This window comes from Dama dama, chromosome 5 (genome assembly GCF_033118175.1).
Source record: "Dama dama isolate Ldn47 chromosome 5, ASM3311817v1, whole genome shotgun sequence".
NCBI classification, from domain to species: domain Eukaryota; kingdom Metazoa; phylum Chordata; class Mammalia; order Artiodactyla; family Cervidae; genus Dama; species Dama dama.
This window is the reverse complement of record NC_083685.1, coordinates 91,781,372-91,797,442: the sequence shown is the minus strand read 5'-3', so window position 1 is coordinate 91,797,442 and position 16,071 is coordinate 91,781,372. Positions and strand designations below refer to the sequence as shown.

General features: G+C 50.2%; 1 protein-coding gene across 1 annotated transcript; it reads left to right on the top strand.

The window, feature by feature from the left end:
• The first annotated feature begins 13,664 nt into the window (after nt 1–13,664).
• Nucleotides 13,665–14,368, top strand: BHLHA9 (basic helix-loop-helix family member a9). Its single transcript, XM_061140996.1, has one exon. The coding sequence runs from the start codon at nt 13,694–13,696 to the stop codon at nt 14,366–14,368; it is 675 nt and encodes a 224-aa protein (XP_060996979.1). The 5' UTR covers nt 13,665–13,693.
• The last annotated feature ends 1,703 nt before the right edge of the window (nt 14,369–16,071 follow it).

The following is a 16,071-nucleotide window of genomic DNA, read 5'->3' as shown; positions in this document are numbered from 1 at the left end:
AATGCAGGAGACCTGGGTTTGATCCCTGGGTTGGGAAGATCTCCGGAGAAGGGAATGGCTACCCACTCCAGTATTCTTGCCTGGAGAATTCCGTAGAGGAGCCTGGTGGGCAACAGTCCATGGGTCACAAAGAGTCAAGACACAACTGAGCAACTGACACACAGACACACATACACACACAATGAAGTTAATATGGAGCTATTAATAATATGGGGTTAATAATAATAACGTGTCGATATTGGTTCATTAATTGTAACAAAGGTACTATGTAAGAGGTTAATAATTAAGGAAACTGGGTGCAAAGCATATGAGAACTCTGTATTAGGCTGAAATTTTCTGTAAATCTAAACTCATTTTTAAGGAAACAAATACTGGAGAGAGGGGCCAAGTCTGCGTTTTGTAAGAGACCGGAGGGGAAGGGGTTCCCGGCCCAGTCCGGAGAAGCTTCCGAAAGCAGGAGGAAGGAGGCACAGGTGGGTACAGACACTCCTGTGGGTGGTGGGCTGGAAGTCGAGAGTTCACATCCGGTGGTCTCAATGTTTCCTTTATGGCACAGACGGTAAGGGTGGACTACCAGCTGAGAGAGGGGCTACGGAAAAACTGAGGGTTGCAAGTGGTGAAACTTCGGCGAGGCCCTGAGAGGAGTGCAGGGGGAAGCCGACCAGGGACACAAAGCAGTTTCTTCTTACCTCCCAGAGTTGTGTTGCCGCAAAAGGCAAAGCCCTGGGCCTCAGGCCTAGAGGCCTCGTTTGAGCGTCTCCTTGGAGTTCCAGAACGTGACCAGCAGAGGGCGCCCAAACACCACCAACGTTCGCCCCACCCCACCCCCCGCCCCCATCTCCCAGGTTTCTCTCCTCAAAGTTTCTTTGATTCCAGGAGTAAAACATTCTTTTTTGAGTCAGTCATATTTGAAGGACAATAAACTCTTTGATATAGCCCAAAGGAACACCTTTGAAGAAAAAGAATTTAGGGACTTCCCTGGTGGTCCAGTGGTTAAGACTGCACTTCTACTGAAGGGAGTGTTGGTTGGGGAACTAAGCTCCTGCCTACCTCGCGGCCGGGCCATAAAAAAAAGTTTATAATAAAATAAGTAAAAGAATTGAGTTCTGCATCTAAGAGCTAATTTATTTGCCTCCTCCCTCAAGGAAGCACTGGCAAGACAGAGGACACGACCGCCATTACTGTCCAATGGTGTTTCAAGTTCTGTCTCAGGCGCAGATCACCGCTGAGGCAGTTGTTATCGTCCCGTCTACAGAGGAATAAATGTAGTCTCAGAGAAGTTAAGGAGGTGACCTGAAGCTCCTTCCTATGGAGCGTAAGCCATATTCCCACCTGGTTTCAATTAACAATCAACCAATTGGTAATTATTCAGCAGGTCTGTGTGCTGGAAAGCTTGCCCTGGGAGATGCTCTGTGAGGAAAGGATCTTCTGTCAATGCATTTGGCAAAGCTGAAAACTATTTCCATTTCTGTATCAGCACACTGGAGAATCCCAGGAATCAGCAAAGAAACCTGCCTGGTTTTGTTCAAATCCATCATGTTCCAAATGTATTTGTCCAGAGGATGCTTGCTGCTGTTGTTCACACCAGTAACACCCACAGGACGAAGTCTGTGAACGGCTTGGGTTGACCCTGCCATCATGGCCGGGAGGCAAGTGACCATATTTGTTTGGAAATGGTAACGAGTGGAGTGGGTACTGAGTGGAGGAGGGAGACATGAAAGGTGGGTGGACTGAGGCAAGGAGGCCAGGAAGAGCAGTGCAGGGACTCTTCCACCATGAGGCTTGGACAGAGCAGTGGCCATGAGGGTGAAGAGGAGGGGAAACACTGGAGAGTGAACTGGGATGTAAAGGTGACACGTTGGACCACTGGATCGTGAGTTTATGGGAGTGTGTGGACAGCGAGTGGGGGAGATGCTAGGACAGCTCCTGGAGGTTTAGCTGGAGCAATTAGGAGAATGATGTTTGTGTGTTTGTGTGTGTTAGTTGTTTAGTTATGTCCAACTCTTTGAGACCCCGTGGACTGTAGCCTGCCAGGCTCCTCTGTCCATGGGATTTTCCAAGCAAGAATACTGGAGTGGGTAGCCATTCCCTTCTCTAGGGGATCTCTCCCATACTGTGGGCAGATTCTTTACCGTCTGAACCACCAGGGAAGGCCAGGTGAATGATGGTTTTGTTCAATCCACCAAGATGGGAAGCCAGAGAGAAAAGTTTTGACCTGACCTCCTAGGAGTCGCTAAACCTCTGGGAGGCTCTGTTTCCACATCTATGAACTGGGCATGAAACCAGTCAGGCAAAAGGCTGTCCTGAAGCTAAGGGCGGCTTCTGCAGTGCCCAGGGAATGTCTGCTCCCTCTCCCCGCTTCCCTGACCCATCCCAAGCAGGTGGCTCTTTCCTTTATGGGGGAGGGATCGAGCTGAATTGGAGGAAAATTTTTATATCGACCCACAAGAAATAATTGAGGATGGAACAAAAAAAAAAACCCTGAAGCTTTGTAGTCAGTGCAAATGAAGTCTTGAGATTTCGTCTTCTCATTGAAAAACAGGGCGACAGATACCACAAGCTGCAGGATGTCCTCAAGAGTCAGTGAGCCCGTGGATCGCCCAGCTCAGAGAGACCTGGCCCTGGGAGACTGGGTCAAAGGAGAAGCCAGGACCTGGGGTCCCTGAGCTGGAATTGTGGCAGGATGTATGTGACCACGCCACAGAATTTAGGCAGCTGACCACTGGGTCTTCTCTCTCTGCGTCCCACCCTCCTCACAGTCCAAGCTCCAGGTCATAGCCCGTAAATCTCCTTCACACAGAGCACGGTAAATCAGGGGTGTGTAGGAGACCCCCCAGCTGCCTGCATTCTCCCTCCTGCTTTTGGAGAGGATGCAGGAGCAGGAAGCCCCTAGGACGGGGTGGGGTGTGACTACCCCAGGCCCGCCCACCTCGGCTTGTTAATTACAGACCCAGGGTCTGCAGAGCCTGATTTATGGTTGGGGCTGGGAAAGTCTAGAAGAGCCTGGAGGGGCAGAGGTGATGGGGTTGGTGGGGTGTGTGTGTGTGTGTGTGTGTGGCGGGGGTGGGGGGTTGGGGGTAGGACCAGAGACCAGAGAGGATCCCAAATTCAGAAGGCCTGTTGAAATGACAAAATTAATAGTACTAAATGAATACATTTACATATAAATAAAATATAAGCATAATAGCAATAGCTAACATTGATTGAGAGACTGTGCGCCAAGCTGGCTAAACACTTTATTAATTCATTCATCAAATATTTATTGAGTACCTATTTGGTGCCAGGAATCTGGCATATATTATCTAATGAACTTCCCCAAACAGCCCTGCCAGTTAGTCATTATGGTTCCCATTTTGCAGATGAAGAAACCCAAGCAAGAGCGATTAAGTGACTGGTCCAGGGTTACTAGGCTATTGAGTAGCAGATCCAGGATTCATACCCCTGGCTATCTGTCCCCGGAGCTCAAACTTCTTGGAGTAGATTATCCTGCTTCTTTGCTACCACTTGATTCACTGTCTTCCTGTGTGTCCTTGGGCAAATGCCTTTGCCTGGCTGACAAAAGAGTTCTTATTAGCAAAAAAGGCACTTTGTCCTGCCCACAGCACAAATTAGGAGGATCAAATTAAACTGAAGCACATGGAAATGCTTTTTTAAATTATCTGTAAAATATGGAGAAGGAAATGGCAACCCACTCCAGTATTCTTGCCTGGGAAGTGCCAAGGACAGAGGAGCCCAGTGGGCTGTAGTCCATCGGGTAGCCAAAGAGTTGGATATGACTTAGTGACTAAGTAACAACTGGGCATTGAACTAATTTACAGATATAAATCCTTTTAGAATTCTAGGAATTGCTTAGGAAAAAAAAACTATGAGTAAACATTTGTCCTCAAAAATAAAATTGTTTTTACACATGTATGTAACAAAATTATCTGCAGAGTAAAGCAAAAGTGAGAAGAATAGATATGAAGGAGAGAGAAAGAATGTCCTATGTGTGATTGAAGAACCATAAGAAGAGAAAAAACGAAGTGCAACAGAAGCAGTATCTGAAAAGACAAAAGTGAGGAAATTTCCCAATCTGAGAAGAGGTAACAAACCACAAATCTGAGAAGCCCAAAAAATCCTAGAATATAGATATACATATATATATATTTTAAACCCACACACTTCAATGTGTCATAGTGATATATCAGAAACTAAAAGCAGTGAAAAGACTTCAAAACCAATCTGGAAAAAACAAATACCTTCAAAGGAGCAACAGTTATTCTGAAGCTGACATCTCATCCACAGCAATGCAAGTAGGAAGACAACATCATATCTTCAAAGTGATTCAAAAAGAACAGGGACCCCCATGTGGTCAAGTGGCTAAGACTCCGTGCTCCCAATGCAGGGAGCCCAGGTTCGATCCCTGGTCTGGGAACTAGATCCCACATGCCTCAACTAAGAGTTTGCATGCTGCAGCTAAAGATCCTGCATACTGCACCAAAAATCAAAGAACTCAAGTGCTGCAACTAAGAGCTGGCACAGCCAAATAAGTAAGTAAATATTTAAAATAATAATAATAATAAAGTAGAACCGACCAGACTTACACAGGAGAAATAAAGGTGACAGAGTCATTACTAGTGGGCTCTCACTGGAGGAAATTCTATAAGATATAACTCAGGCAAGAAAAAAAAAGAAGATTCCACATGGAATGTCTGAGATGCAAAGCAAAGCAATCAGTAAATATATGAGCACATTTAAATGAACATTGATTGTATTTTTAAAAGATCTGTAAAATGCTATATGAAAAGTGTACTAGTGAAGATGATATTAGATGCTAAAGGCGATAGATCCCTTAACTCGAAGGCTTAAACATGAAAGTTTCTCACTCGTGTAGTCATTCAGGTGAGTCTTCCTGGTCAGGCAGTTTTCCTCCAGGCAGAATGAAGAACCTGGCTCCTTCTCTTGGATTCTGCAATCTTTAGCTTGTAGCTCATGGCTGCCCTTGGTCTTTGAGCCAGGAGAAAAGGGAAGGAGTGTGAGGGCTGCACTATGGACAGGCCTGGGAGTGACACACACCACTTCTGTTCAGATTAACAGAATTCAGCCAACTGCAGGAAAGGCTGGGAAACATTAACTGCTGTATTCACTATCGATAGCTGTGTGACAAATTACCTCAAAACGTACTGGCTTAGGGACTTCCCTGATGGTCCAGTGGCTAAGACTTGCAGTTCTCAATGCAGGGAACCCTGGTTGGGGGAACTAGATCCTCATGCTGCAACTAAAAGATTCCATGTGCTGCATCAAAGATCAAAGATCCCATGTGCCAAAACTAAGACCCAGTGCAGCCAAACAAATAAGCAAAAATAAATTAAAAGAAGAAACATGCTTTAAAAAACCCCACATATTGGCTTAAAATGACAATGGGCATTTATTATTTCACAGTTTCTATGGGTCAGGATTTGAGGGATAAATCTCTGCCCCTTTTGTGCACAATGGAGCACGGGTATGATTCCTAGGACTCTTGCAGTCGTTTTGCCACCAGGGGGGAGGCCACCTTGAGAAAGAAATATACACAGAAGAGATATGGAAGAGTCACAGAAGAATAATCACATGAATGAGTACATTAAACAAAGGGATTCTGAAATTCCCTTGAAAGTGTAATGAACCAAGAAAACTCAAGATGATTCTGGAAATGAACAATGAGGCCAAGAGATTCCCAGATCAGACAGGCATTAAACAGAGATGGCTGGAGGTGCCATTAGAGAGATGTGGCATTACAAATCACTGGAGACAGAATAAACTATTTACCAAATTGGAGTTGGAAAAACTGGCACTTGGGTTCCAACTTTTAAAAATTCAATAATAAAGCAATCGCAACAATGATAACAATGGCTGCCATTTATGCACACCTACACAGTTTTAGAAATTTACATTTGATTTATTTCTATCTTCACACCTACCTTACCAGGCAGGTATTATCATTTATTCCCACTTGACAAATGAGAAAACTGAATCTCAGGAAGGCAGACCACACACGGCTGTCAGCTCCCCGACCCTGGGTAGGAGCCCTGTTTCCCTCCCCACAATAGCGGTGCCCTGTCCTGAGAATTCCAGGCCAGGGCAGTGGCTCCCTTGTCTGCCGGCCCGCCGGCCTGGGAGACAGAAAGACAGAGCTCTCCACAAGCAGAGCCCAGAATTCCTGCTTTACCCCCGACTGACCCTGGGGCTGATCTACGATTAGAACCCAGCTAAAAGCACAGAGGCCTCTTTGTCACTGCTTTAATGAGAAGCCAATCACCAAGTCATTAGTGGGTGGAGGTGATGAGGAGTTTGGTACTGGGGTGGGAGGGAGGAGGATGCTCTTGGTTTCTGGATGATTTATAGCTGCAGCGCCAGACTGCTGGGGGAAGGGAGCAGAGCTGCAGCAGCAGGAGAAAGTTACTATTCATAGAGCACCTTAGAGGAGCTGAGACCTGTTAAGAGAGTCTAACATACTGTTTTATTTAATCCTCACAAGAAATCAGATGAAGCAGTATTACTATCCCCATTTTACAGATAAGGAAACTGAGGCTCAGAGGGGTTAATGGAGTATCTTACCCAACGCTATACAGTTATTAAGTGAGGGTCTTATTCCAGAGCCCAAACATCCATTCTGCTGTTCACTGTTACAGGCACAGCAGAGGTGAGTGTAGGTGAAGGGCCAAGAAATATTCTACCTTTAGACCAAGTAGGAACATGCTGTCGGGAGGTGGTTGATTGGGGGATGTTACTCTGTGGGCTGGGAGTAGGAGCAGGGAAGAGGACCATATCACTGCTAAACTTGGAAGAAAGAACCCCTGGGGGGCTAAGTCTGCCAGAAAAAGGATAATAACATAACTAAATATTATGAAGTGTCAACTATATGCCAGACATTGCACTGAGGGCCTTCCAGTTATGAGGCAGTTACCAATTCATTCACTTCCCTGGTGGCTCAGATGATGAAGAATCTGCCCATGATGTGGGAGACCCAGGTTCAATCTCCGGGTTGGGAAGATCCCCTGAAGAAAGGAATAGCAACCCACTCTAGTATTCTTGCCTGGAGAATCCCATGGACAGAGGAGCCTGGCAGGCTACTACAGTCCAGGGATTCACAAAGAGTCGGACACCACTAAGTGACTAACAACACTATTAATCCACTTTATAGCTGAGGAAACTGAGGCTCAGAGAGGTTAAGTTACCTACCCCAGGTATCAAGGTAGATTTAGGAGTAAGAGGAGCGACAAGGCAGTTACTTATTCTCTGCTCTAGGTTGTCAGGATTTTGGTTGTAAACAACACAACTCAACTTGGTTCACTTAAGCAGAAAAGGAAGTTATTGGTTACCTCTGAGATAGTGTACAGGATCAGTGGAAAGTTTAATGGGATTAAATTTGGGAAACTCATCAGAATTACAGGAAACTGGGTGGCTGGATCCATAGCCTAGCTAGTAACCTCCTGTGGATGCCCCCACATGGCACTGGAGGCTACTGGCCCAGTACAGGCAATGTCTCCCCAGGAGCCTGTTTCTCTGGGACCCCTGTTCCACATACAAGGCATCAAGTTCCTGGACTCCTGCCTGTTCTAGCTGCTAGGAGTCTTTCCCACCCAAGCCCTCCTCCCATGGAGGTGGCCCTCCTCCCAGATAGACTATTCAAATGCTGCAGGGATTTCCCTGCTGATCCAGTGGTTAAGACTCCGTGTTGCCAAGGCAGGGAGCCCAGGTTCCATCCCTGATCAGGGAACTAGATCTCACACGCCGTGACTAACAGTTCTCATGCCACAATTAAAAAGATTGCCCACGCCACAACAAAGATCAAAGATCCTGCATTCCACAACTAAGACCTGGCACAGCCAAAATAAATAAATGTTTTTTTTTTTTTTTAATTAACAAACAACAAAAACCAATGCTGCAGAGCCAACCATGGTAACAAAAATATTCACTGCAAGTCCCAGGTGTCCCAGGTCTCCCAGCGCCTGCGAAGAAGTGACTGGAACATCATCAGCTCTCTGTCTTCCTCACATCCAAAGTTGGACCTTACACTTCAGAAAACCCATCACTTGGGGCTGCTCAGAAATCTCAGGCCTCAGATTCTTGAAGGAGGATATGGAGATGATAACACTTTCTTTTTCATCATCCTTAACACCCAGCTGGCCACCCCCATGTGCCAATTCTACTTTACAAACAAGGGTGGATACCAGCCCGCCTCTCTCACAACCACCTGCATAGCTCAGGCCCCCTCTCCCTCCTCTGGATCCTCATAGCAGCCTCACCACCACACCCCCCACCCCCCACCCCCCACCCCCGGCCCCGTAACTATGAGATATCACTTTCACTTTAAAAAAAAAAAAAATTTGACGGCTCCAGGCCTTAGCTGTGCCACGCAGAACCTAGTTCCTTGACCAGGGATCAAACCTGAGTCCCCTACATTGGAAGGGCAGAGTCTTAAGCACTGGACCACCAGGGAAGTCCCTACGGTCAAGTGTTCTCTTAAATGGTGTCTGCGTTAGATCTCTCCTCCACACTGTTCAAATGAGGTGTTTTCTGTTTCATTCACTATGCTGCACCGGTACCCAGAACAGGAAGATATCAACACATTTTTTGTTGTTGAATGAAGGGGTAAGAGCTTGAAACTGAGCCCAAATCCGCCGGATTCCAAATTCCCCCCAAACCAAGTTTATCTCTAAATTGAACCAATGAGGGCCCCGGCCTGGGAGAGAAGGCAGGCTGCCGGCCTTTCCAGAGCTCAGCTCTCCGGGGATGACGGGGCTCCCGGGACCCCACTGGGGTCGATTTCTCCGCACAGCCCGTCCCAGGATCGCGGTTTTCTCTCCAAGGTGGGAGTAGTGTCTTCCCTCGGGGAAGCGACGCCGGAACTTCCAGGGGGAAGAGCAGGAATTTCTGAAATCCAGGCCCGGCCGAGCGGTAATTGGCACCTTGGCGGCCGCCAGCGGAATCGCCCAGCCCTAAATCACGGCCGCGGCCCCGCCTCCCGGCGGCGGGGCGGGAAGAAGCGGCGCTCCCGGCAGGGGCGGATCCCGGGCGCGCGGAGGGAGGACCGGCCGTCGCTGCAGGTGCCGCGGAAATGCCTGCCCCGCCGCCCGCCTTTGAAGTCCGCCGACCCCCGCCCGGCTCGAGCCCCTCTGCGAGCTGCACGCCCTGGGGGTCCCAGCTGGGGATCGTCACGCCGAGTCCACTCGGATTCCCGGGATTCGTCGGAAGGCGGCCGGTGGGGCGGGGGCGCTTCTCTTGGCGAACCCCAGCCATTTGTCCGGACAGTGTGACCTCAGAAGTACTCATTTGGAGCCCAGAGTGTGCAAGGGAAGGGTCGGGAGTGGGGAGCCGGCCTGGAGAAGGAGGACACTCGGGAAGGAGAAGCCAGAACTATTTTAGCGAAGGGGAGCAAGGGCAGACCCGCTCCCAGGATCGGACATCTTGGGCCCTTGGGACATTTTCTTTGCGTTCCTTAACCCCCCTTTCCTATGGATTTGAGGGTTCAGTAGGGGGCCGGCAGAGAAGTTTGTGGTTTCATCTTATTTTTTCCCTTGCTTATTTTCTGTGACTATTTTGTTACGTTTAAGCCCCACAGCTGTCTATTGCCATGAGTTGTTTTTTTTTCCCCCTCCATCCAAAGTATGGGTGAGGATATTCTAAGGCTAAAGTGCAAAAAGCAAATTGTGTGTAGTCAAAATTATCTCTGAAAAAGACTTAACCTTAAATAAGGTATTATGTATACAATCCTGAAGTCAGTCCTCCTTAAGCAAGGTAAAATTGAATAACCACTGGCCCAGATTCTGAAAAAGCGAATAGCATATATATTTCTGAGCATCTGAACCACTTTGCTTTTGACACAGAATTTTGTATTCAGTAGATGTGGGGTGAGGTCCCAGAAGTTAGACTGCTGCTGCCATTACAGCCACATTTGAGAACACAGCTTTGATAACTTCCAAATTTCCCTGAGGTGGGTGGAGGATTCCTGGGCATTTCTTTTTGGCTGCAAGGATTAATTACTTCCCTCTATTTTAATATGGAGCTTCTATATATTTAATGCACATGTTCATGGCTGTCAACACATGTGACAGTCTGTAGCACTGGGCCTGGTATTTGGTACACGTTCAATAAATGTTCACTGGATTTGAATACAGAGCTTGTTTGATCAGACCAATGTGAAATTTCCAGAGATTTGTGAATATCTTAATATCAGGGAGACACCATTTATTCAACATTCAGCAATTATTTCTTTGGACCTACCCTGTACCAGGCAGTGTGCTAGGAACTGGGAATACAGAAGTCACCTGGATACAGATGCAACATGAACATAAAAGTACAATATGTAGATAACCAACAAAGACTTACTGTATAGCACAAGGAACTATACTCAATATCTTATAATAACCTACAAGAAAAAAGAATCTGAAAAAGTGTGTGTGTATATATATATATATATATCTGAATCACTGTGCTATACACCTGAAACAAACACATTGTAAATCAACTATACTTCAATAAAAAGTTAATTTAAAAAATAAATAAGAGGGGGAAAAAGTGCAATGAAAAGAAGTGAAAAACATGAATGTGTTAGTTGCTCAATTGTGTCTGACTCTTTGTGACTCCATGGACTGTAGCCAGCCAAGCTTCTCTGTCCATGGGATTCTCTAGGCTACAATACTGGAGTGGGTAGACATTCCCTTCTCCAGGGGAGCTTCCTGACCCAGGACTGAACCAGGGTCTTCTGCATTGCAAGCAGATTCTTTACAGTCTGAGCCATCAGGGAATTAAAAAAATAAATAAATAGGAAGGGGAAAATGGACAATATGTTTTGCTAAATTCAAAGATGGGGTGATGCACAGAAATGAAGGGTTCAGGGCAGGCTTCCCAAGGAGGAAAGATTAGCAAGCACTGGAAGCTGGTGACCAACCTCAGGCCACTGAACTTCATCCAGAACTCTGGTAGGCAGAGGCCTTTTCAGCACCTGCATGAAGGTTGCTGTGGGCTGTTCTTGGGTCCCCTCAGGCTACTCATGACTCCCCCGGCCCTGGCTCACCTGCAGTCCAGGGTCAGGTTGGCAGGTAGTCACTGGCCTGTCACTTCTGCTCCCCCTGGGGTCCAGCAGCCATCAGTTCAGCTGGGGACAGAGTTAGAATTAGCCAAGGAGATCCCAGGCAGCAAATCTCAGTCCAGGAGGCAGGTAAAGCTGGGCGCTCTGGATTGCTCCTAGCTTCCGGCCCACATTCTCTACTTTTTCCCTGCTTGTCTCTCGTCATTTGGAGGTTCCTCCCTCCCTTCCCCCTTCCCACTTTTCTCTGTATCAGTCAAGTGCTTTTTATTTTTCACAGGTGGTTGAAACTATTTGACTATCTCAATGACTATTGTTTCAAAGGGCAGAGGCAAGGCCTCTATCACCTACAGGTGGTCAGTGGGGGCTGCTGGGTGGGGACGCGCAGAATGCAGGCTCAGCCCAGAGGGGTTAAAAACTTGGTCTCCAAATAGGAACCACACTGACTGATGTGAAATCCTAGCTTGGCGGCAGCTTAGTCCTTTGACTTGGGACAAATAACTTCACACTCTCAGAGTCTCAGTTTCCAGTCTGTAAAATGGGTATCATTATAATAGTAGAGCCTTCCATATAGGATTGCTATGAGACCAAGATAATGTATGTTAAAAAATACACTTAGTACCATGCCTGTCTATAGTATGCATCCGTTATATCCAATTGTGCCCTTGAAGGGGTAAGTTTTGGAAGGAGCCACTGGTTGTGGGTGGTTGGGGAGGGAAAAGTCTCCCCCTCTCACCAACAAACCACCCCTCCCTGGCTCTTCTGGGACTGAAAGGCCCACCTGCTGCCTCCCGATGTGTCTGCCTTTGAGCCCAGGGGCCAGGCTTTTCTGAGGGGCTAGGCAAGGCCAATGAGCAGGAAAGTGGTTCAGCTCTCTAGAGTGGCCTTGGGGGGCGCTAAGGGACAAGGGATGCGGTGGGAGCAGAGGTGGCTGTGGAATGTGACACTCAGGAACCATTATGTCTGGGTTCTGACCTTTTCCCTGCCTCCCACGCTGAGACCCATGAGACTAACACCCTGGATCCACCCCATGACACCTGTGGCCAGCTGAGGGCCGAATCGTGCTTGAGGTCTGCATTTCTCTACGATTGTCTGTGTTTTGAGGACAATGGGAGATGAACTGAATCTAGAGGACAAAACATCCAGTTCTAGCTGCTTTCATTCACTTTTAAATTTCACAGATACTTCAGGTCTGGGAAATAGAGCCCCAGAAATACAATGTCCTTAGGGTATTTAGAAACTAGTAGGCAACACAGAAAATAAAAGAATAGCTTTATTCTTCTTCTCCAAGGAACAAGTCATAGTCTGAAATAACAGGGTTATTGGTCTGCCCTTTGGCAAGATTGGTGTGAACTCCATACCCATCCCAGCTGATACCACAGTCTTGGCAATTTGGAAGCATCTGGATTGTGAATGGGGATGAGATTGACCTTGGTGCTTCATATAACTTACTTGTGGATGCCTGAAATTCCACTGGGCGGTGGTGGTGGTGGGGTCTTTCTCTAGGCTTAAGCATTATTCTTTTTCTGAGACCCTATGTAAATTTTAAATCCCTGGGGTGGGGATGAGTTAACTGAGTTCATAACACAGCAGTACTATGTCCCGAGAGAGGGCTACTCGATGACTTTGGACTCCAAAAGATGCCCCGATGGGTACCACAAAGGGAGCCAGTGGACCACAAGACAATCTCCACCACCCTCTGAGTTAGCGCTCGGCTCAGCTCTGCCAGCTAGAGAGAGAGCTAAAGAGATGTAAGGGGTGAGTATGTGTGTACTGTGCTAAATCGCTTCAGTCTTTGCAACGCTGTGGACTGTAACCTGCCTGGCTCCTCTGTCCATGGGACTCTCCAGGCAATAAAACTGGAGTGGGTTGCCATACTCTCCTCGAGGGGATCTTCCTGACTCAAGGATCAAAATGCATTTTCAGTTTGATCAAACGGGTCTCCTGCATTGCAAGCAGATTCTTTATCACTAGCACCTCCTGGGAAACCTAGAGGGTGAATAAGGCCCAAGCAAAACCCAAACCCGGAATTCCAGCCAGCCTCACTCTGGGAGCTCAAAAAGCCAGAAACTCCAGGTCCATCTTAACTACAGGGCCCTGTGGTCTCAGATTTGCCCCGTCCCTTATGGGTCCTGCTGGAACACTCATGCTACCCTCTGTAACAGTCCTGTGGTTGCCCATAGGTCTTGACAAAACTTTCAGGGTTCTTTAAACACACTCAACTACCACTGGGCCCCTTCTGTGTGCCTATCAGCTCTCCTGCCCGCAGGCCAGATTTGGCACTCAGGGCGAAGAATGTGGACCCCAGCCACCCCAGAGAGGCCCTGGAGTGAAGCCGGGCCAGGTCTCCCCGTGGCTGGAGCACTGCCCTGGGCGGGTCCCGCTGCCCGTCTGGACCCTTCCTACAAGAATCTGCATGCTTCCTCCCTCTGGGTTCCTCCCTCACCAACCTACCTGGAGGCAGGTCATAAAGCAGGAGGAGGGAGATGGATGGATGAGGAGGGCGGAGAGCCACGTGGTGCCATAAAGCCCCAGCTAGAGAGGGCCTGTCCCGGAGTGTCCAGGCTGCAGGAGTTCACGCTCAGAAGGTGGACTTTCAGCCTTGGGAGCCGCAGCCGGGGCAGCGAGGCCCGGGAGGAGGCCATGCACCCAGGCGCGCCAGGATCAGGCCTCAGGGGCCTGAAAGGAGCTGAGGGCTCTCCTCAGGACTTGGGGAGCTCTTGCCTGGAAGCCGGGAGGGATCTTGAGGTGCTGAGGGAGAACGGCAGCTCCCGAGGCCTGGGCGAGGTGGAAGAGGTGGCCGGGAGTAGAAAGCGCAGCCGGCCCGTGCGGTCCAAGGCGCGGCGCATGGCCGCCAACGTGCGCGAGCGCAGGCGCATCCTGGACTACAACGAGGCCTTCAACGCGCTGCGCCGCGCGCTGCGGCACGACCTGGGCGGCAAGAGGCTCTCCAAGATCGCCACGCTGCGCAGGGCCATCCACCGCATCGCGGCGCTCTCCCTCGTGCTGCGCGCCAGCCCCGCGCCCCGCTGGTCCTGCGGGCACCAGGAGTGCCACGGGCAGGCCGCGCGCGCCGGGGACGCGGGGGACCTGCGCTCCAGCCCACCGGCGCCGCCACCGCCCGCCCGGCCCTTCGCGCCGCGCTGCGCCTCGTGCCACCCCCACACGCCCCTGGGACGGCCCAGGGCGGTGGCCGAGGCGCTGCCGGGCTGGGCCCAGGCCTCCCCCGGAAGCTGGCGCCGAAGTCTCGGGGCTCCTTCGGCCTGGCCTCGGGGCCTCCTGCGAGCGGGCCCTGGGCTGGGCCACCCACACTCCTGACCGGGCGCCGAGCGCACTGTAGGGCCGGGAAGGAGCCAGCGGCAGGATGATCACAGAACGGGAAGATTAGAAAGCCATCCCTGGCAAAACTGAATGGGCTGAAGCCTGACGGGGAAAGGAGGCGCTTTGGCGGTGGGAAGGAACTCTGGAGACTGGGCCGCACCTCCTAGAATCCCGAGAACCCAGCCAGGAGCCGAATTCTTCTGGGCTTTTACCTTTGGACTTGAACTCTCCTTGGAAAGTGACTTTTGCATCTCTGTGCCTCTGAGTCCTATTGTCTCTTGCTTTACAAAAAAAATTTTTTTAGGAGAAATGAAGACCTTTGGACAAAGAGGAGGGTTTATATGGGAGTATGGGTGGCACCTGATGGGGTCTGATGACGCCGCGTGGGTCCCCTCCCCCTGCCTGCGCCGATGCCCCAAGTCTGTGGTCTGGGGGAGGCCTTCAGAATCAGCCAAATAAAAAGGAGAAGCTGTCATCTCTGTCTGCAAGGGGGACTCCATGGGGCCCAGGGGCCCGGGAACCCAGGGTGGCGGGAAGGCCCAGAGAGGCTTGGGGCCTCACCCCGGTGTGATGGGCCCCTGGCCTGAAGCCCACAGGTAGGTACTAGGAGACATTGGTTCCTGCAAGAGCCCAGGTGTGACTGAGCACTGTGCGGGGCCCTGTGGGAGGACGTTGTCTGGAGATGAGGAGAGAGACGGGGAGGCTGACGATGTGGTCAGAACTGCTGTCTGCCGAGAGCCACAGAGAGAGGGGCAATGAGAGCAGGCTGTGGGCCAGTCTCAGGGAAGGAAGCTGGGGGCAGGGCCAAGGACTTGGGGGGGGGCATCAGTAAATCCCACTGGTACCCCCAAGCGATGGGCAGATGAGGCTCCCGGGGAAGAGTGGGAGTGTGGACTGTGCCTCTGTGATGAGGGGCAGATTTGGGATCCAGGAAAGTGGGGCCTTGGGCCAGGGCTGCTGCAGAAGTGGGAGGGACAGCTGGCCCCCTTAAGTCTGGACGGCTGCTCTGTCTCTAAGGAGAGCACCCCGAGCTCATGTCCGGCCTCGCTCATATTGAGCCTCACTGACCAGGCTCGTATCGCTGGTGCTGCTTGCTGACATGAGGACCCAGATATGACAGGGAAAGTCTTGCTGGTCTCCTTGGAGAGTTGGAGGCAGGGGGAGCGCCACAGCTCAGAATGGGGGACCCCACAGAAGCTGGAGAGAAGCCCACAGTCTCCCAGGGAGGACTGAAGGGTCCCCAGAGCACTTGAGATGAGGCTCATCGTCCTAATTACAGGCGTCTTTGCTTTCTGCAAGTGAGACCCTGGCTGGCGCACTTGGCATCCGGTCCCCAGGCCCATAGACCCCAGGGCTCCACATTTCACAGGGCGGGTGGCTGGATCACAGATCACGAAGAGCCTTGGACTCTGGGGGCAGTGGGCTCTTGGGGCCCCTTCAGGAGCAAAATGTGGGGCCCTGGCCCCAGGCCTGCCCACTGAGCGTGCCCCGTCAGGGAGAGGCTCTACCATGGTCTGACAGCAGAAAGCAAAGAGCCAGGCTGTCCTGGGCTCCGGGCTCTGTTCTGCACTGAATACATGTGTGCCCACTTAACCTCTCTAAGGCGGGGTCGGGGTCCGCAGGGGGCGGTTCACCTCTGACACAGGTGGCTCCACCTCAGGATGGCTGTGAGTAGTAACCTTCATTCATCAGGCACAGTG